Consider the following 22,605-nt stretch of genomic DNA (forward strand, 5'->3'; position numbering starts at 1 on the left):
AGGCTGCAGAAGGAAGTTTAGGGGCACAAAAGACCAGCTCCTAATAGACAAAATGGTAATGAAGAATAGTAAGAGAAGGAGAACCAACCTTAGTATGGCATGGATTGACTACAAGAAAGCCCTCGACATGATACCGCTTGAAAATATATGGGGCACAGGAAAACACCATCAGCTTCCTTAAAAATACAATGTGCAACTGGAATACAGTACTTAAAAGCTCTAGGATAAGACTAGCAGAGGTTAACATCAGGAAAGGGATCTTTCAAGGCGACTCACTGTCCCCACTACTCTTCGTAGTAGCCATGATTCCCATGACAAAAGTACTGCAGAAGATGGATGCTGGGTACCAACTCAAGAAAGGAGGCAACAGAATTAACCATCTGATGTTCATGGACGACATCAAGCTGTATGGTAAGGGCATCAAGGAAATATATACCCTAATCCAGACTGTAAGGATTGTATCTGGGGACATCAGGATGGAGTTTGGAATAGAAAAATGCACCTTGGTCAACACACAAAAAGGCAAGGTAACAAGCACTGAAGGGATAAAGCTACCAGACGGGAATAGCATCAAACACATAGATGAGACAGGATACAAATACCTGGGAATAATAGAAGGAGAGGATATAAAACACCAAGAGATGAAGGACATGATCAGGAAAGAATGTATGCAGAGACTTAAGGTGATACTCAAGTCAAAACTCAGTGCCAGCAACATGATGAAAGCCATAAAAATATGGTTAGTACCAGTAATCAGATACAGAGCGAGAGTCATGGAGTGGACGAAGGCTGAACTCCGCAGCATAGACCAGAAAACTAGAAAACACATGACCATACATAAAGCACTACACCCAAGAGCAAATACAGACAGACTATATATTACTCGAAAGGAAGGGGGTAGGGGGCTACTAAGCATAGAGGACTGCACCAACATCGATAGCAGAGCACTGGGGCAATGTCTGAAAACCAGTGAAGACAAGTGGCTAAGGAGCACATGGGAACAAGGACTGAGAAAAGTAGACGAAGACCCAGAAATATACAGAGACAAGAGAATGAAAAACAGAACAGAGGAATGGCACAACAAACCAATGCATGGACAGTACATGAGACAAACATAACAACTGGCCAGCAATGAAGCATGGCAACGGATACAGAGGGGAGAACTCAAGAAGGAAGCAGAAGCAATGCTAACAGCATCACAAGATCAGGTCCTAAGAAACAGATATGTCCAAAGAACAGTACAGTAGATGGAAATAACATCTCACCCATATGCAGGGAGTGTAATATGAAAGACAAGACCATAAACCACATGGCAAGCAAATGTCCGGGCTTGCACAGAACCAGTACAAAAAGAGGCATGATTCAGTAGCAAAAGCCCTCCACTGGAGCCTGTGCAAGAAACACCAGCTAGCTTGCAGTAATAAGTGGTACGAACACCAACCTGAGGGAGTGATAGAAAACGATCAGGCAAAGATCCTCTGGGACTATGGTATCAGAACAGATAGGGTGATACGAACCAATAGCCCAGACGTGACGTTGACTGACAAAATCAAGAAGAAAGTATCACTCACTAATGTTGCCACCATGGGACACCAGAGTATATGAGAAAGAAAGAGAAAAAATTGATAAGTATCAAGACCTGAAAATCGAAATAAGAAGGATATGGAATATGCCAGTGGAAATTGTATCCACAATCGTAGGAACACTAGGCACAATCCCAAAATCCCTGAAAAAGAATCTGCAAAAACTAGATCCCAAAGTAGCTCCAGGACTCATGCAGAAAAGTGTGCTACTAGAAACAGCACACACACTGAGAAAAGTGATGGACTCCTAAGGAGGCAGGATGCAACCCGTAACTCCAAACCATAAAAAAAACACCCAGTCGAATAGGATGACTGTGATAGACCAAAATAATAATAATAATAATAATAATAATAATAATAATAATAATAATAATAATAATCAATCAACATCTGGAGTGAAAAAAGCACAGCTTTGATATGAACAGGTAGCTCAAACTAGGGAATGTCTCACCCATCCTTTCAGCATTGCCCTACACATTGCATGGCAGTCTAATTCTTGGCCTACTGCTTTTAGTCAGAAATAATGGATTAGTTTGAAAAAATGTGTAACACATATGAACAGTATAAGAAACTTGTCTTCTATGTTCAGCAATAAACATTTTAAAATTAAATATGGAACATTACATCAAACATTTGAAAGCTTTCCTTTCACTCATTGGTTTATTTTATTCCATGCCCCTTTTTAGAAAATAAGAACATCTGAGTAACTTGGGAATTTTACCAGTGTGAAGTAAGTGACCTACACAGACTGTGAGAATTTTGAATCCTTGAAAATCAGGTAACATGGGCACTGCATCACTCCCATGGTTTGATATCGTGGTGCCATGGGAGTGTGCTAGTAATATTTTGGAAGCCCTTTAAATGTTTCCAGACGCAAAATTTGTTTTGGCAATTTGTCAGTTGGTTTGCTTGGAGTTCGATCTAGACTGCAACTAAAATGTGGAATAGTTTGCCTAGAGCAGTCTTGGAATCTTTGGTATCTTCTGATCTCCAATTTTTAAGCAAGGCGCAAATAAATATATTCCTGCTTTCTGCTGACAACACCTGAATTCAGGTGTATCAGCTTTCTTTTTCATTCCCTCATATCCATTTATTTATCACCTGTTCCTATAGGAGCCCTCTTGGGCTTATAGTCAACTGGCTCTGTCCATAAGGGTTTTCAGTGAAAGATGTAAAGTAAGAAAAAAAATGGAAGTGTAACTACAAGAAACTCAAACTGATTTTTCCATGTGCTATTTTTCCCAAAGAAAAGCATACTGGCATAAGAATGCATCATATTTACTGTTTTTAATATTAAAGTTAGAGTTTTTAAACACTGCATCATTACACTCTTTAATTGTATTTTTATTGTATGAGGTATGGCAAAATAAGTTACTTCCACTCTCTTGTGTCTTGCTAACTTTCTGTTCCCATCTGGTCTAGGTCTTCACCTGTATCATTTTTCTTTACACCCTCATAACAAAGCAGAAAGCCCAAAAAAGATTTTAAGAGACTGAAACTATAGTCTTAAAATATCTGTGGTCTTGAAAAGTTTCTTAAAGGTCTTTTCTCAATCTTTATCATTCTCACACATACCATTAAGTTGAATGACTAAATGTCTAAACATGTTTTCAATAAATCTGAAAACATTCAGGCAGCATGTATTCTTTCTTTCCAACTTGAACAACATAAGATGGGCGATTGTTTGCTTTATATAAAGGCAAGGGTCCACATTTGCACATACATGGCCAGGTTATCATAAGGATTGTGAGTTCCAACTGGGAGTCTCCATTAACAAAAGCCACTCTTACCAGTCCAAAGGTAAGACAAACCACTTAAATTTCCCAAAAATGCTTATAATTATGCAGAGACGACTTAAAACCCTCAAGGTATTCACACTTGCAAGATATGTTTACCATAAGCTCTTTATAAGGATGAGTTACTATGGCATTTGAAACATCAGACACTTGCCATTTACGAAAAATGATCTATTTTATAAGTAGACTAATAAATTAAACATTTCCCAATTCCCTCAAATATAAAAGGAATATTTCTGTTCAATTTTGGGTAATTCCATCTAAAGGCTTTGTTTGAACACACAGAAATCTGATACAGTACTGCACACTAACTTAACATAAAGTGGTGAAAGCAAGAGAACATAAAGGTACAATAAAAATTGAGGTATCTCAGTCAGTAATGTACGACTGCAGGAAGGAAAGGTGTTCAGAAGCTACGTGGCAAAACAGCCACCTCTTGAAGTGATGATATTCTCAATGCAGAAGCTAAGAAAGGTTTCCTTAAATGGTAAGATGTGTTTTCACATGAAAAAAAAAAAAAGGATATACAAGGAGCAGAGTCCCTCTCTTTTCAAGATAGCATGGGAAATGCAAAATGTAGTAAATGACACATTTCTCTGTTCATATGTGTGTGTTTATGGACACAGAATTTATAAACATACTGAAGTTCAGCACAGGTACAGTACATAGTAATTGTTTAAATTATAATTCATTTTCAAAGATAGGACAAATGTTGTTTTTCATTATTTATGACCCCTAGTATTGCAGTGTTTTAGGGGAGCTAAACAAGTTACAGTATGCTTACTAAATAAATTTATTAAGGTTGGTGGAAAGCATTCTAATAAAACTGGTTGCTTACATCTTTACTGTTGTGGTCTGCTAATGCTGACAACACCTGTCATTTCTTTTGTGCATGTAATGATGGCATCTGCACCACTGATTGCTCCCTCCATCAACATAATGGCATAAAAGATTTTGTACACAAGTATAAATACAAAGAAAACCAATTCTTTCTCTTAACATATATAGTTATTAGTGTATATTAAATGTTTTGTATTACACCATACTAATTCTTTATTATTTCCAGTAATTAGTCCCTAAAGGTTATTTTGAAGGCCTTACCCAACTTTATATGCAGAATAACATTTTCAGTTAGGCTACCCCATCCAATTTCATAGTTTGCACTAGTTTATAATTTGTCATGTGTCATGCTTAAATATGGAATGTAGTTGTATCTAAATTGTAACATGATCTACCCACTTCTATGTGTGATTAAAGCCTCATTACAAAAGATTAAGCACTTAGCAGGCATCAACATTGGTTCTTTGGTATGTGCCACCATACTACACAGAACAGACTTTAAAGTTAGCATTTGTCATTAAAAGGCCCCTAATTTTGGAGTTTTGTTCCTTGAACTTCATTGTCATAATCAAGACAAGTTACTATAGTGTGTGTGTGTGTTCTTATATTAAGAGTAAACTTGAATGCACAAACCTTCTATACATAGGCACAAAAATTTATAAGCCTAAGATCTTGCAAAGGGTAGCATATTTTGTTAGGAATAAGATTCTAATGAAGTTGAGGACTCTTTGTACACACAACCAGCAACTTTGAAAGAGAGTCAAGAGCGTCCTCTTAGCCAAAAGAATGTTTCAAGTAAGCCATCCTGTGAAAACATATTGTTACAAAGGCTATACAGTATTAAGAAAGCTTAAATTATATACTGAACATCACGAAAATGTCTAATACAAAACTAAAATACTTTATTATCATGATAGACAATTCAACAAGTTTCATCAAAACTGTAAATGCCTCTTTATTTGTGACATGAATTATCTCTTGGTGGATTAAGTCAATGAAGAATGAGTGATGCTGCTGATCCTATTTCAGCCCCTGTAAATGGAAGGGACTTGTTTTTTACCTAAACTTCTAGAAGCTGATATAGCTATCAGTAATGCTGCAATATTTTTTTCTCTCACATCAAATTTTATGTTCAAAATTAACCACAGGTAGATCATTTGAGTGATGCCTTTATTTGTGGGTAAAATCATTTCTAGAATGCTACAAAACTAGTATTTATAAATACAGAGAAACAGTTTGTGTATGCATGCAAAAGCACACAACTAAAGCTCTGGACATACCCACATGCTACTGTCATGCAATTAAACTCAACTGCCATTAACAGACTGATGGACTATTTGGTTTATTATAATAAAAATGGAAAAATAAAAGTAATTTTGCACTGAGGAATTAGGAAGAGCAATTTATGTTTTTATAAGTTTAACAGTTTTTTAAATATATATTTATATATATAAGAACCTAATGGAAAGCCAGTTACCTGGCCTTACAATAAGAGTAACATAGACCACCTCTGCTTTCTTCCACTGATGAATCTGAGAGCAATACATAAATTTCAAGCCTTCTCTTCTGAAGCTTCAGATATAAACTACAAACGAACCTATTCTGGATGAACAACTAGAAAACTCTTAACAACATTTGTTTTCAAACTAATATACATTTAAACTCTTTCCTTAAAATATTTACAATTTTCTAGGATTACTCACATATTAAATATTGTATCTGTAATCTAAAAAAATCTAAACAAATTTCTACAACTTCTAGTTACTAGTGCTAACACATTTTCATTACAGTACTGTAGTTAAATAGTCCATCCAGACCACTGAGTAAGGTCCTTAACTCTCCCAGGACTGGACTGGCTCAAAGTGTTTTGTTTTATCTACTCATATATACATGTATATATATACAGTCACACATTTATATACATACATAAATGTATGTGCATATACACGTATACAGAATTTAAGATTTTTCATTTATTGGAAACTTAATATTCAGGTAAATTTCAAATGTTTTAGATTTACAGGATTTCTTCATAGGTTTTATTCTTAAGATCTGTAATTTGCATTTGGTATAAATTGAGAGAGCTGCAAAAAGTTCTTCTCTTAGCTTTGTTTTACATTCTTTACAGTTAAAAACTATGTCAAGTCAAATTATTACAAGCCAAATGGCATGAACAATTCAGAGAGAGGCCACAATTATTAATACAATTTGTAGGTACCTTACGCATATCACTAAGTCAAAACGATTCTCAAAAGGCTAGTCAGAAAGGTTTGTCTTTAATATTTTAAATCTAAATTTTAATAAAATGAGGTTTTCAAGGTTTAATAAACTTTAAATTCTTCTCATTAAAGTTTCCTGAAATGAATAAGCCTGTCAGGAAGATGATGAAATACTGAATTCTAACATTATGAAAATATCTGCCAATATTCATTATTAAATTCTTTGACTAAACCACTGACTTCTTGTCCTCAGATTTCCTGGGTTAGTCAGAGGGGTTTGCTTTTGTCTGTTCCTTTACTCTGGTAATATGCATACCTGTGTACATATAAACATATATCCTAGCCTAACCTACTGTATATGCCTTTTTCCCCTAAGGGGGAAAGGCAAGAGGGTTCGAAGAAGTGCCACCCTTCTGGTTTTGGGATCAGTTGCTTACCCCAACCAAAAATATTTGACTATCACATACCTAATTTTCTGCTTAAACCAATAGAGGTACAGTGAGTTATACTGGAATGTACCCACACTGTTACACAGCCACACACACACTATATAGAATCACAACTCCAGTACAGATTATCTATGTACCACTTAATATAGCCACTTAATAAAATATCTGATTATTTTCAACTGAAAAAAGTTAATATGGGTATCAGAAAAAGAACTATTTTTTATTGTGAGTTAGTTGGGGAGTAAAGGTTGCTAAAATTAATTATATGTTCTACCATAATAATGTTACTGGATTCGATAGCGAGCTTCCCTTTTTGTTTGAAATTCTGTACAACTATGTCATTGAAAAACAGGCTATATTGTTAAGGTTGCAACTAAAGCTTGCTTGATGGTTTAGAGAGAATTAACAAATCTTCCTCTAAAAGGCTAGCTTTACTGCTTAATTTTATTATATATTACTTCACAGTGCATACAGTATGTGAGAAAGTTCATGCACTTTCTCAAGGGATTGATGACGAGATATGTGATCTTATTCTATTGGATGAAAATATTTACTTTCACAAACTGCACACATACATCAATTTTACATTAAACAAAGTTTCCTCTATGTATATGTGTGTCTTAGTGATGTTTAAAATCATTTTTAAGACTTAAAATCATTTTTAAGACAATGTCAATGAATCTTACTAAAGTAAGGTGATCAAATTTGTGAAGTTTTTCTAAAACTTCCTTCCAATATTTTTCCATAGAATTTTTGTAGCTGTTATACTGTTCCAAGAATTACAACTGGTTCATGTGATTTTAGAAAAGCATCATTGCGATTTATGAACCTGTAAAAGCTAATCATTTTCGAAACTAATAAAACAGGCTATATACATGCCTTCTATTTTGTAGTTTGTTTTTCTTCATTTTTACTTAGCTCATAAAGTTTGAGTTCATTTTATTAATGATTTTAAAAGTTGATATAAAAACGTTTGTGACACATCCACTTATCAGGACAAATATTGGTATGCCTAAACTTTCCAGATGTTACAGCCATACCTACACTTTTTCTCACAAGACTAATGTGACAGGGATTATGCTTATAGCTTGTTTAATTTCTGTTTTAACATTTAAGTTACTGAAAATACTGCCTCTTGCAGCTTTTTCTATATTTCTCATCCTCTAAAATCAATACCCATTCTCACTACTACCTTTTCGGAAAACAAAATTCTGGCCGCACAGATACTAGTTTATTAACCTTGGTCTTTACTTTGTAATGTCTTTTCCATTCCCTCCGAGGCTGTTAGGTTCTTCAGAACTATTAGGTTCTTCAGAACTAAGGGTACTGAGGATGCCATATACATTCAAATTAAAATATTCTCAGAATTTTGTGTCCTTATAGTGTTCTACAGGCATATACAGATATTACTCAATTGTTTAACATTTTCTCTCCTTTATCCAAGCTGCAGCTTTTGCATAGGTTTTATACATGGACCACTGAAACTTCTGATTATCAGTTACAATTTTGCTTCCATAACAGACATGCTTGATCTACCATACATTATCTTTAACTCTAGGTTTTAAATTAACAATTAAAATTCTTGGGGTCTTGCATAGTGTTCTCATCACAACTGAATAATAACAATGTACCATAATTCCAAAGTTACAGAGGCACTTTCTCAACATTAAGAACATTTGGAGTCACTGCAAAACTTTTTTGCAGTACAGAATTGCATGTCCACACCTTCTGATATTTTAGTACTGAATAACCAACATAGTTTATTTTACCTTGTTGTCAATTATTAATGGTATTGCCTACTACCTCTTAAGCTTGATGACTTAGTGAGGCTGCTTCTTTATTATTCATGTTAATAATACTCTTTCTATGACTTGTACTTAGCCATATTTTACAGGAATCTATCGCCATATGCCTGTTAATTGAATCCTCTCTGTTATTAGTGAGCTACATTACAGTTATCCATTTGCTATTTAGTGTTGGGCTTTGTGACAAACATTTTTGCAGTTAGTAAACTTCCAACTGATTTACTATAGTGGTTTCAGTTAACTACAGAATCGTAATAATTATTTATCTAAAGGACAGTGCTTTTGATGGCCACTCTGATATAGAAAATAATTTTCTGCCTATAACATCAATATTTTATATTTTTGTTTTTAGTACCAAGAACTAATTTTCAGAAGCAAAGAGTCAAAATTAGTCAAAGTTGGATGTGGTTTTAACTATTTTCATTTTATTTTTGGTCTTTTCAAGTAAAGACAGTCCCCACATAGACTGGGTTAGGTGTCCAACCATCAGATGCAAGTCAGATATAGAGATATACATGGAATTTTTCATAATATCTAAAAAATTTTACATATAAGTATCCATCTTTTAATTACATTATGTAATTTTTAATTTGTGCATTACTTTTTATGCGTCACATCCAAAGTTGATTTTTTTATACGTCACCTCATAAGTTGATTTTTTACATTTTTACTTCCACTTCTAAGAAAATTCATTGGTCATGAGTTCATATAGGTCATATAGGTCATCCAAGTTGATAATGACCTGTAATGACCTGTAAGGGAATGGAGTTTCTCACCACAGGATGTACATACCATCCATGTTTGCCACAGGACATAAAATTATAATATTTTTACATTTATAATATTTATGTAGGTAGGTCGCATATTCACTATGGCAATATAATTAAAACGGTAATTAACCCTCCTTATGGCTGTCCCTGGTATTTTACCCATACATACACAGTCTTATAATACCTTTTGGGTCATCATCTGTTGATATCAGACCAGCACTAGCAGTGCAGTTTAACAAGACTTGCACCTAATTTAATAATGCAAATTCTATGAGTGAGGAGGCATGCTCTCATACCTGTATATAGTCCTCCATGTTTTAAGAGTAATCTAAACCATATTCAAGTCCCAGTAGAGTAGCCAATAAGTGATCAATCCTTATAAGGGGAGGAAACCAAAAACTAATTCTAAAAAAAAAGTCCCAGCTAATATACCTGGCACAACTACTTAGATCTCTTCCATATACCTAGTTGATTTGAGTAGTTGCAATCTGATAGGACCAACAAACATAGGGCCCAGGTGTCTGTTGGGAATGCTAACACATCTCTACAGTAAACAACTTCCCATTTAGTCAAGGCTTTCCAAAAGTGCAGTCATTTGTTTCATACATCAAAAAGCAAAAGCACAAAAGTACAAAAAGGGAGCTACAAAAATACTGTAATTTGAAGAGTACAAAAAAACAACAAATTCTACAGGAAATATATAAATTACAACAAAGTAAATCATATGAAAAAGATGACACACTTCTAATAGTTTTAAATTTTCATATTCAATGAAACCTAAGACTTGTAACCAAGCACAAGTTATGAATCCGAAAATACCCTACATTACATCTCCAAGTAAAAGAAGTTGATGAATATTTTCTATAGAAATTTTATGAATAGTTAAATTATGCTCCTGTATTGTAATGTCAAAAATGAGAACACAACCATTATTAAAAAGAAAATACCCTGTACCTTTTAGAAAAATGCAGACAAGGTTAATAATTAACCTTAATAAAATTAAATCTGAAAATGATTAAAAACTGCTAGAACTACAAAGAATTTCCCCTACAGTTAATAAGCTCAAGGATATAGTAAATGTCAATATCTTGTACTTAGAGATTCAAGCTATCACAAAAAAGAGAATCAATTCTAATTCAAGCCACTGGAAATATTTTTGAAAACAATATATATAAAACTCCAATATTAATTAGCCTATATGAAGGGCTAATGCTTAAAATTAAATGACAAGATCATGAGAATCTTGGTCTAACAACGACATATGCCACTGTACTTCACACAAAAAGGTAATCCATAAATAAAGAATTGGTAACACCATGACAAGCAAAACATTAAGAGTGGAGTTAACAAAATGGTGACTAGAGTTTGAACTAGGAACCAGTCTCCACATGTGACACACCACTATATTCTTAGACCTTACATGATCAACACTAATTTTAAACATGAGCACCATGGGTATTCACATCCTCATTAAATCAAATTCCAAACAACAACTGCAAATAGGTACCTCCTAAAATAAGTTGCAGGAATCGCAAACCTTTAGCAATAATGATATCATTTAACAAAAACAATTCAGGTACAGAGACATGAATGAAAGTTCTGTATCAACAGAACAGGTATTAACCAAATAAATCTACACGACTATTCTAAGCTACCCAAATGAACACACAAGGGAAAAAATAACCTTCTCAACATTACTGTGATAAAGAGGAAACAGTGACTTGAAATATCACAATCTACTAAGAAACCAGTATGACTGAAATTCTAGAAAAAATAATAGTCACTACTAAAAATAAACAAAATTTTCAATACTTACCCAGATAACTAAAATAAATATTGTAAAGGTAGTATTCTATGATTCCTTGAAAGTGACTAAGTAATGAGTAAAAAAAATCAGAGCCTAAACACCTTTCATCTCTCAGATCAGCTGGTGGAAGAAAACAAAAATCTGATACAGTTCATTTGTATACTGTAATTAGCAGAAAAGGAACTGATCAAAATTTTCTATACTTTAATATACAGTCTATGCGGGGCTAAAATTTTATACAATTAAAACTAAACGGTACCTGGCACAGACTGGCTTTCTAAATTATCACAATTTTTAAAGGAATGATTATGTACCAACTACAACAATATCATGTTGATAATTATGGGATGTATGACATGAGAAACAAAAGTAAAAAATATGAAAATTAGGACAATTTACATAACATATGATTATGGTGTGAGTAAATTCAAGCTACTTTAACACGGTTCGCTATCGACATCACAACTAATGTAATGACCCTATTATTTGAACATCTGCTGCTGAGCTGGGTCATTCTCAAACTCCGAATAGGCATCATTCAACTCCATAAAGATCAATTTGGCTAGAGATTCATGATCTGCTCCAGTACACTGAAAAAAAAATGTAAAAAATATTTAAATTGCCTTTCTTCTTGTGTGCAAGGAAAGATATAAAGGAACTGGAATAAAATACAATAGGCACTGAAAAGGAGAAATGGAGTGAGCATACTGGTTAAAAATGAAATTACATTAGATGTGATAGAAGTGGGGTAAATACAGGGAAGTCGGGCAAATACATGAATTATAAAGATTAAAATGTTCTTAGGAAAGACAGTATATTAAGGCATATGTTCTCAGTAGACTTAACAAATTTAAGAAGACCACAAGAATTAAAGCAAATACTTTGGGGGAATGTTATCAAATGCAGTGACAGGTGGACCACAGTCAAAGATGATACTATAATGTAAGGGGAGACATAAATGGTTACATAAATGACGAGAGGATACCGGTAGGGGAGACAAACCATTACATAAGAACTGACAGTTGGTTCTGAAGATATGATGGGAGGATGTAACTTACGAGAGAGAACTGAGTAGGAGGAGGAGTACTGAAACTCCACCAGAGCCATTGATTTACTAACTCACTATTGAAAAAGCCGAAAGAGAAACTGACAACATAAAATAATGGAGAGTCTGAAACATAGATTGATTTTATTATGATGGAATGTACATGAACGTAACCGAAGAGGATTATACTGCTGATCTGATAGTGATGGAAGAAAGAAGAAGAAACATACACACAAAAGAATAAGGGCATGGAAACTGGAAAATTAAGGTATGCATTATCAAAAAGTGTCTGTAAATGTAGCAAGTATTATCAAAAAGTGTCTGTAAATATAGCAGTCAAGTGTGGAAGTGTGGTCAGTGGAAACTGTTGAAAGAAGGCATACAGAAGGTGGCAGAAGTGGTATTCAGGGAAAGATTGTGGTGGAATCAAGATGTACAAAGGAAACTAGGGCTCTGGCAGAGAGGCAAAGCTGTAAAAGGAGCAAAACATATAAAAGGTGCAAACAGAGCAATTCAAATGTAAAAAGAGGTACTATACTGAGTGAGACATTACAGGTCTGAATGAAGAGCATGAACATAAAATGGAGGTTACAAGATGGAAAAATGGAACAACCCCAGGACCATCAGGAATAACACATGATTTACTAAATGCAGCTGGAGGGCCAGTTATCAGTGAGCTGAGCTGAATATATGACAACCTTACAAAGGAAGAGATGAGATTTGAAGAGAGGCAAAAAAAAAAGCATGACAATAATAATATAATAAATGAAAAGGGGATGCACTACATTAAAAAAGTTTATAATGTGCATGTGGAGGAACTGAGAAAAAGATATAAATCAATAACTATTAGTTTGGCTTCATGCCATGGAGATCAACAACTAAACTAGTCCTCAAAATGACCACAGGAAAAGTACCATGCAAAGACAAATCAATTATACCTATCTGTAGATCATGAGGAGGCATTTCACCAAGTACCTAAACACTATTAAATAAGGGTTATGAAGGTAGAGGATACCAGTAAAACTTAAACTAGTGATGTTACTATACCATAAGACAAGACCTAGAGTGAAAAGATAATCAGGTGTTTTGGAAGGTTTTGAGATATATGTTAAGAGTTCCTTAAGGATCAGGCCTGAGCCCTTTCCTGTTTATCGGAGTAAACAAGGATTCCACAAAGAAAGCAGAAAAAGAGGCTGTTGGGAGCTGCTATATGAAAAATCAGAGGAAGAAGTTACAGAATTGTTTAAAAGATGGAAATGTTGGAATGGAGATGAAAAACTTGAAAATCAGCACATTCAAAACCAAGTTATAGTGACTGGGAAGGAAACAATGGATAAAATCATGAAAATGGCCATGCAGATGTGGGATACACTATGCTGGTGACACAAAAGATGCTCAGAACTGCAAAATACACATGGAGTAAGATATTTTCTATTCATGAAATACATACAGGAGCAAAAACAACAAAGAGGGAAGTAGAAAATCATGGTGCAGAAGAATGTCAGTTATTGGAGGAGTTAGAAAATTTCTATTACACTGGACTGAGAAACAACCTTAATGAAGCAAAAATAAGTTGCAAAGCCAGTGGAGTAGGGAAATATATTAGCAGTCTGAGCAAAGGCTTCTGAGGCCTGTACTGTACTTATCTATACTGCAGAAACATGGACAAAGATAAGGCAGCACTATAGACTGCTTTAATTCATGGCTAGTGCTGTAGGAATATCAAAATGGGAATGACAAGGTGACAGAAAAATATGATGTCCAGCTGCTGGAAAAGAAACCAAGATCTTAAACAAGAGATAGTTTGGAGCTGTGATGAGAAGAGATGAGGACCAGTTAGCCAGAAAAGAAGTACATGAAGTGGCAAAACAAAGAATACAGGAAAGCCCAAGTAACCATGGTAAAGGGCAGAGATGAAGACCTAACCAGACCAGCATTCAGGCAAACTGAACAGAAGACAAGAGGAGAGTGGAAAGTCATTTCATGCGTAAGCCCATATAGGGAAAAGCTAAGATAAAAACGATGATGATGATAATGCTTCAAATACTATTCTGCCCTTTTAACTGATGGACCATTTATGGAATATCAATATGAATGGAAACTTTGCTCAGTGACTTGAAAACAAAGATACATCACAAGTTTAAACCATTTTTATTTATGAGACATTCAAGGGGAAAGAAAGTTAAATTCAGATACATTAACACTATAGAGAATAATGGAAATGGAATGGATGTCAAATCCATCCTCTTGCCACCTTAACAAAAAGAATAGAATAGACTATACAACTGAGGCCAGAGGACAAACACTGGGAACTATGAGGTCATTCAGCGTTGAAAGGGAAATTGACAGTCAGTAAGAAGGTTTGAAAGGTATAACAGGAAGAAAACCTCACAGTTGCACAAGGAAACATTTTTCATTTCAAAGAGGGTGGAGAGTCAGATGGAAGAAAGAGAATGTGAACGGAAGTACAGTAAAAGAAATGAGAGAGGTTGCAGCTCGGGGCTGAAGGGACGCTGCAAAGACCCTCAAGTAATGCCTACAGGGCATCGTGTGAGGTGCACTAACAATGCTACCTCACCTAAGGGGACCTTGACAAATGATATGACATAACCGTTCATCACTTAGTAAGCCATACCTGATATTACAAAACTGAACATCAATAATTCATAATATGCATTTAACAAGTCACACAGAACATGCTTCCAAAACAAAGATGACCAAAAATAAAAGAGCAATTGGGGCTCAAGACTTGTATTTTTTGCAGTTGATCAATGAGTTTCTGAAGAGAACAGCTATATATACACACTGATTAAATAAAAGCCATGAGAATGGGTTAAAAAACATGGAAAAGTTTCACCGTTCCATAATAACGTATTATTTACCAACATGAATCTGTAAATTTTTTGCATAGTATGCTTATTTCTGATTGGAAAATGACCACAGATCTAAAAACAATGATCTAGCATCTGTCTGGCCAGCTCATATGTGAAATCAACAAGGGTACTTCAGATTATACAACCCAGGCTTTATGCACCCCTAGCTTTCATTTTGCTCTTGGAGGTCATAAAAGTAATTAATTAACACTGAAGAAGTCAAGAGATATGCATTGGAAAAACTTAAATACTAACTTAGAAACTGTACCATAAAATACCAAATTTGTAAGGTAATTTGTAGCTTTCCTAGGTATACAAACCACAGCTTTTCATACATGGAGCACCTTCCTGGACAAGCACTGGACTGGCCCTTGCACTAACAAGCAAAGGTGATACCAAAAGAGGTGGGGGAATAGGATATGCCCCTTCACACTGACCTTCCCCACTGGACTTGGGGTTGCAAGATCTGCAACAGCAGCAGGAGCAAGAAGGCAGAGGTGAGTTTCCTCCAATACAAAAGGCTATGGTTTACATTCTTATGAAAAATACAAATTACTTTAAAATTTTGGTACTGTTCCTAAGGGTACACAAACCTATCAACTTTCATATGTGGGACTCACTAATTTGGAGGGTAATAATGCCAGTAAAGAGGGCAAGTGGCCTACTGTGTCTGAACTCATTACCCAGTCTGTCCGCTAACGACTAACCTGTTACTTGGTTTGCCCGACTCCCATGTTGACCCCATGCCAATGGGAGGCACTACATCAATAAATCCTGCAGAACCCAGAATGCCTCCAAGGGGGAAGAACTGTCAGTCAGCAGCTTTTCTCAATAGAACAGGAGCTTGTAGTGTACTTGCCTGTCTGTATTTGGGTCCAGCTCATACTCAAGAACAAATGTTCCCAAGGTGATAGGATGAATCAAGAGGTGCCATCCTTACAAACACCTCTCACAATTACCACTGAACACCCACACCCGAGTACTCAAATGAGACATGGAGACCTTCAATGGGGGGGTCCCAGTAATCACACTATTTGATAAACTGCCACCACAGGTCCTAAAGAAAACATATCTAAAGACTTTGTGAGCAATATCACACAGGCAGAATGATGAGTTGGTGGTCTAACACTACCAGACCACAGCCTTCATTACATGCTGGCCTGAGAAGTTCTTGTGGAATGCCAGTCAAGGCCTAATGCCCCTAATATCGTAAGCACACGAGTGGTGGGGTCCGTCATCATTACCAAACAACCCATACGCTCTGGAAATTACTTCCTTTATCCAAAAGGAGATAGTGTTCTTTGAAACCTCCTCCTCACATTTCCTCGAGCTCACAAAAAGATGTCTGCACTCTGGACAGAGACTTTTTGTCCATTTTTAGATAGTATTTAAGGACATGAACTGGGATAGTAGCATCTCTTACCGTTCCTCTCCAACAAAATACAGAAGGGAAGGGGCTGAGAAAGTCAATTATCGAATCTGGAACTGATGAGTTTGGAGTTTTGGCCACAAACTCTGAGACAAACAAGAAAATTGATCTCCACCCTTCAGTAAGTTGGACAAGGTAACATAGGCCATGCAACTCTCCTACTCCCTCAGCCAGTGCAAGGGCTAAAAGAAAAACCATTTTCAAAGTCAAATCTCTGTCTGATGATGACCATGCCACTACCTTTGGTGGCTATTACTAAACAAGCAAACCCAAAAGTGTGAGACTGTTTCATTAGGCTCTGATAACGAATGTTTACAAATGGATAGAGAATTCTGCTTTATTCAATGAAGCTGGATCCTTATTCAAAGGAAAGAAACTTGCTCATGAACTCTGAGAGGTGGGCCAATTCCAAGGGTTTCAATATTCTCTACCTTCTATTATGGAATTAGTCAGGAACACCAGGAACAAGGCACATCTTTCTGAAACCCTAATAAAAGAATCCTTTAGAAATAAAATGTTAAACACAAACATTTTTTTACTAAAACACCCCATAGAGAGCCAGGTACTATATGAAAACCTAAACAAGTAAGAAATTAGAGAGAAGGGACAAATAACAGGATCAGACAATTGCTTTAAAAATCATTGTCTCTCTGTCACAGTGCCAAGAGAAGTTACACCTTGGGGATATTTACACCATATGGGACAGTGAGATAGTATGAATAGGACACAGTCCAAATACTAATGTAATTGGAATATAAGTCCTTATGAGATCATTTTTCCTTCAGATATTTATAATCATGTTATTTTACCAAAGAAAGCCTTTTGTAAGCCTCCATTGGACATCAGACAGTGAATACCAGTCCAAAAGCTTACCCAAAAAAATGAATGATAAAAATAAGTGCATATACAGGTAAAATTTATAAATTAACAAATAAATATGAAATAATCACTATAATAATATTTTGCATAATTACTATAAAAATACAAACAGGACTTACAGGGTCCCGACCCACATCATTCCTGAAGGGTTGAATCATTATTCACAAAGTTACAGCTCCTGACAATTTTGGTGAACATAAAAAATTACAACAATACCTGAAAAAACTATATAGCTTACATCTATTAATCTACTTACTCATATAATCGCCTACTGCCCTGTAAGTCATATTTAAATTGCAATTAAGATTCAATGCGCAATTCACTACAGCAAGAACTAATTTTGCCGTTTATAATCATACTGATTTTATGATAATATATTAACCCTTCTGGCTTCACATGCTGGATACAAAAAATAGAACATTTTCTGAGCACATTGGAAATATTGTTTTAGGGAAACTCCAGAAAATTTTATTTTGGAACCCCCACAAGTATTCTATGGTTATACTAAACTGTCTAACTTGTCTACTTTTAGAGGTAGAAGTACATGTAAAATAGGTTTTGTACTCCTTGATACATTTTATCACAAGACCAACTATAAGGTATTGAATTAACGTAAAAAATATTACTACCTTCCCAGTGGTTTAACAGGAGTAAGAATGATGATTAAGAAGTCTCACCTTGTCGGGATGAACAGCTAAGCACGCTTTTCGGTACATTTTCTTAACATCATTTGGATGAACAAGCTGATGCATTCCACACTCATTCCACTTAGCACCTTCCCAGACTATTGTGTGTAAGGAACAAAGAAGAGCCCTAATATTTTTCTTCTTACCCTCCGTCCACTCCATCACCTAATAAAAAGGAAAGCAAAACATTTTTTGAATGTGATGAAAATTTTTCTTAAAATATGAAACTGGAGGAAAATATATTTACAAAATCTGAAAGAAAAAACTTTCAAATTGTGATATAAAGTTCTGAACTTGCTAACTTGTGATATAAAGCTATGAATCTGATCTAACTGACTACTAAACCAAACTGTATTGATGAAGAGTAACTGTGTATTAGTTATAGCTTTTCTGATGATCACAGTATTTTACTTGGGATCAAAAGTGTAAAAGTTAGGAGGTTTGTGATGGAAGATATATCATTTAAGGACAGTACATCCAAAAATCAATTAATGGCTAGTACAGTATACACTAGGCAGCTACTAAAAACTAGCACCAACAAATGTATAGTAAATAAGAAAATATAATCCTGCTCTTCTGTTATGCATTTGGTAACTAAAGACCACCTGTCTCTCGACTGTCCAGCCAATAACTTTGCTAATGAAATAAAAAATTCTAATGAAAAAACTTGCCAGAGCTATGGAACCAAACTGATAAAGCTAGATGCTGGCAAGAAAGATAGCAGTGGTTACAAGACATCAAGTGGCTTAGGATTTAAGAACCAACTGTAAACTACTCTAAAAACACATTTTAGGAAACTGAAGGAAAATGGTAACCCAGATCACATAAAGCCAATGTCTTGTCAAATCCTGACCACAGATTAAACCTCCAAGAGCTGAGAAGGGATATGGTTCTTTATCTGTAAGCAGACACTCCTTTACTGCCTGATCAAAGGAGTATTTTTAACCAATCTTAGGGTGAGAAAGGAGACCCACTTTTTTAATTTTTTTAAATCTTTGGGCACAGAGCACAGACGGAAGGGGACTGGTACTCATTTTTTGGGCTGGACCTAAAATAGTAGCCACATGGAAGTAAAAGGACGCATTTGTTCTTCTCCTAAGATGTTATATTATTAGAGTTACAAAATAAATTAAGTCATGATTTCATTGAAATATTAATTTAAACTTTAATAAAGCTCTTTTTAATGATCTTGCATTTTTCTTTGCATTCTTTTCTATATCACAAGTGATTAAAACATTTAAGTATGATGTAGCCATGCATTGTATTAAGCAATATAATCATCACATGCAGAAGAAATCCATGTTAACACAGAATTTTGTACTTAAATCAAGTTGAGGCATTATGTCAAATAATGGTACCCCATTCTGAATTGTTTACTTTTCTAGTCCACAGGGGATAAAATAGGGGTTTGAATATTTGGGTTTGCATAAAGACAGGAACACAACATACTCTGTCTCCAACCAATCCATGTCATTCATGAATCAAAGAAAACTGAAAGGAAAAAGATGATTCCCTAGTACTGAAAACCTTGTTTATCATGAAGACTAAAATAATGATAATTTGCTAAATACATATGGAGTAAGTCACCTACTAGCAGGCAATTGACTCTTATAAATGTTAACTATTTCCATGATGATTATTCAGCATGCAGACCTGTTTTGTTTAAAACAAAAAATACACTGACAAGCACATCTACTATCAAAATCTGTATCAAAAATAGAGAAATATACCTTGAGCTTCTCTGGATCCATATTCTTGGCAAGTTCTACTTTCTTCATTTCTGCCATCGTTTTAGGCCCAGAGTCTTTTCCACTAGTAAAGCTAAAACCTTGAGATCCAAGTAAATCACCAAAAGCATCCTCTCCAAACTTGCTCTTTGATGATGGTGTGTTTGCCTTGCCTTGAATACAAAATAGAAATTAAAACACTACTAAAGCTTTTAATTATGAAAATGTTTTATCAAACAGTTTTCGTTGATGATAAAACATACATCTGTCAGTTCTAAATGCCAGTGGCCAAATCAATAGCAACTAAATAGAAGAAGTAATTCCACCTTGAAAGAGAAAAAGAAGTTATCTAGAGAAGAGGTATGGACAAGGTGACTCAACGTAGTAGAACCTTATTAACGGATTTCCCTACTGGCAGACAATTTGGTTTAAGGAGGTTTTTTCTGAGGTAAATCTGCCCATTAATGGACTTTTGCTTGATTTAAGGACAGACAAAGACAAATGGCTAAAACACATATGGGATGAGGCATATCACGTGTGTGTCATTCCCAGCTGATACAAAGAGAAGGGATCAGTTTATGAGTAGGTTTTTCTCAATGCACATCTCTGCACAATTGTCTTGTGTCTTTGTGTGGTTTTTGCAATTCTAACTGGAAGCAGCAACATAAAACAGCTGAGGCATTGTCTTCAGAGGATGAGGTGGGAAGGGAGGATGTCTGTAGTTCATTAATAAGTGTGCCAAACAGGAGGGGGGAGTGCAATTTTGTTGAAAAATATCACCCTGAAAAAGCTGTAACAAACCATGTGATAACCATCTGAATGACAATACTATCTTTTATCTTAATGACATTTTAAAACACAGGCAAAAACAAGTATTACTGGGCAGGTTTTTATTATGAAACAGGGAATCTCATGAAAAGAGCAGTAAACAGAGAGTGAAAAGAGAAACAATCCCAGCAGCTGGGGCCATCCCTTACCAACAATAACATCTCTCCATCTCTTCACCTTTCTTGCCACCTGCTACATGCACCATCAACTCTCTCAATTACAAATAAAATGGGAACAAATTTGCATTTATTTCATCCATTTACTTTAGGCATTTGTGTATGATTCTTAATGCTAGGCTTATTTAATTCGAGTTAAAATGCTTTTATTTAATGTATTTCTGGGGATCTGGATAGGATTAATCCAATTCCTACTATTTCTTAAGGAAAAATTTACTATGGTTTAAAGACAGATCAGTTAAAGGACAGCCTTCTGGAATGGATTAGGTTCATTAATTGAGGTTCCATTGCACTTTACAGAGAACAATATAAAACTTTAGTAACTAACAAGGAGAAAAGAACTTATGACAGTGACAAAAACTCACTGTTTTTTAAAATACGGTTGTCATTCAAATCTACTGTGACAAATTTTCAATTAATTTGTATTTTTCATAGCTAGCAAACCTGCGGTCTTAACGCAAGGATAAATTATTCTAGTGCCAGTTGGAAACCGGTAAAAATCACATAAAATTGTAGAGCAAGGAATTGGTGATGGCGAGGTATCCGCCGACCTCCTCTCACCTATGATGCCGTGACACATTCAGTTTCTTCCAGCCAAAGTAACCAGATTGAGGGGAGGCAGAGGTGGACAATATATGTTAAGACCACAGGTTTGTTAGGTATGAAAGATACAGTTATTAAAAATTTGTCATTTGCTCATATGTGGAAAAACCTGCAAGGTCTTATGAGAAAAAGGATAGACTCACTTCTGATGGGAGGAAAGCAAGTCATGAACCGACTGAAGGTTTGGCACACCTGGTCTCACTTCCATCTTAAGGGAAGGCAAAGGAATGAGATGTAAGCCTCTGATTTGTTAGATAAACAGTTTACCAAAAAGTCAGACCTGGGATAATACACAATGTGAAGAGACATTCTATCAGTGGAAGTTACAGAGCTATACCTGTTCAGTCAACAATCCTAAGTTACCCACTAATTACATTTGTTATCGTTCCTCTCTCCCCTTGTTAGAGAGGAATGACTAGCTTCTGAGAGTAACTAATTCATGTATGAATACCATATACTCAAACAGAATGACCACTCACTCACTTGTATCTTACCAGTTCCAGTGTATGACGGACTAATATCCTCACTATCCACAGGCAGAGAAAAAAAATGGGAAAGAGAAAAGAAAAAAAGACCAGTCATCTAAATCATTCTCTCTTTCATACCATCATCTTAGGTAAGATACAAACTGTCCCACCAGGGGCACTGGATGAGCTACACAACTTGTTGAGCAGCCACCACCAGATCCAAGGAAAAAGTGTCCAAGGACCTGTGGGCAACGTCCCGTAGACAGAAGGATGTGAAGGTGGTTTGATGAAGCCAACACCAGCCTTCAAAATCTTATGAACAGACAAGTTCTTTTTGAATGCCAAGGAGGGACCGAAACTCCTGACATTGTGTGCTCTTGCATGCAATGTGTTAGCATTAGAGGCTGAAGAACTACAGTGAAACCTCACTTTTACGGACTAATGGGGGGGGGAAGGTCGTCCATTAAAGGTAATTGTCTGTAAAGTGAAGCATTTTTTTTTTTGTATCTTAAGTGATGTTTATCGGTAGCCTAGCCTCAGCTTAGGTGTGATAACCACTGACAAACATTAAAAGATTCACATTATGAAATAAACTGATAATAAAGGTAATAAAACCCTTTTTA

General features: G+C 35.4%; 1 protein-coding gene across 7 annotated transcripts in view; it reads right to left on the reverse strand.

Annotated features, from left to right (window-relative positions):
* Positions 1-11,414: 11,414 nt before the first annotated feature.
* aux (cyclin-G-associated kinase) overlaps positions 11,415-22,605 on the reverse strand; it is a 72,195-nt gene continuing 61,004 nt past the window's right edge. For all 7 annotated transcript variants that reach the window (XM_067121385.1, XM_067121386.1, XM_067121382.1 and 4 more), the window contains exons 22-24: positions 19,912-20,081; positions 18,173-18,346; positions 11,415-11,859 (exon numbers count right to left, since the gene is read on the reverse strand). In XM_067121385.1, coding sequence (XP_066977486.1) covers positions 11,752-11,859; positions 18,173-18,346; positions 19,912-20,081 — 452 coding nt within the window. In that variant the 3' untranslated portion in view covers positions 11,415-11,751. The remainder of the gene's footprint in view (positions 11,860-18,172; positions 18,347-19,911; positions 20,082-22,605) is intronic.

Source organism: Macrobrachium rosenbergii, chromosome 19 (assembly GCF_040412425.1).
Source record: "Macrobrachium rosenbergii isolate ZJJX-2024 chromosome 19, ASM4041242v1, whole genome shotgun sequence".
NCBI lineage: Eukaryota > Metazoa > Arthropoda > Malacostraca > Decapoda > Palaemonidae > Macrobrachium > Macrobrachium rosenbergii.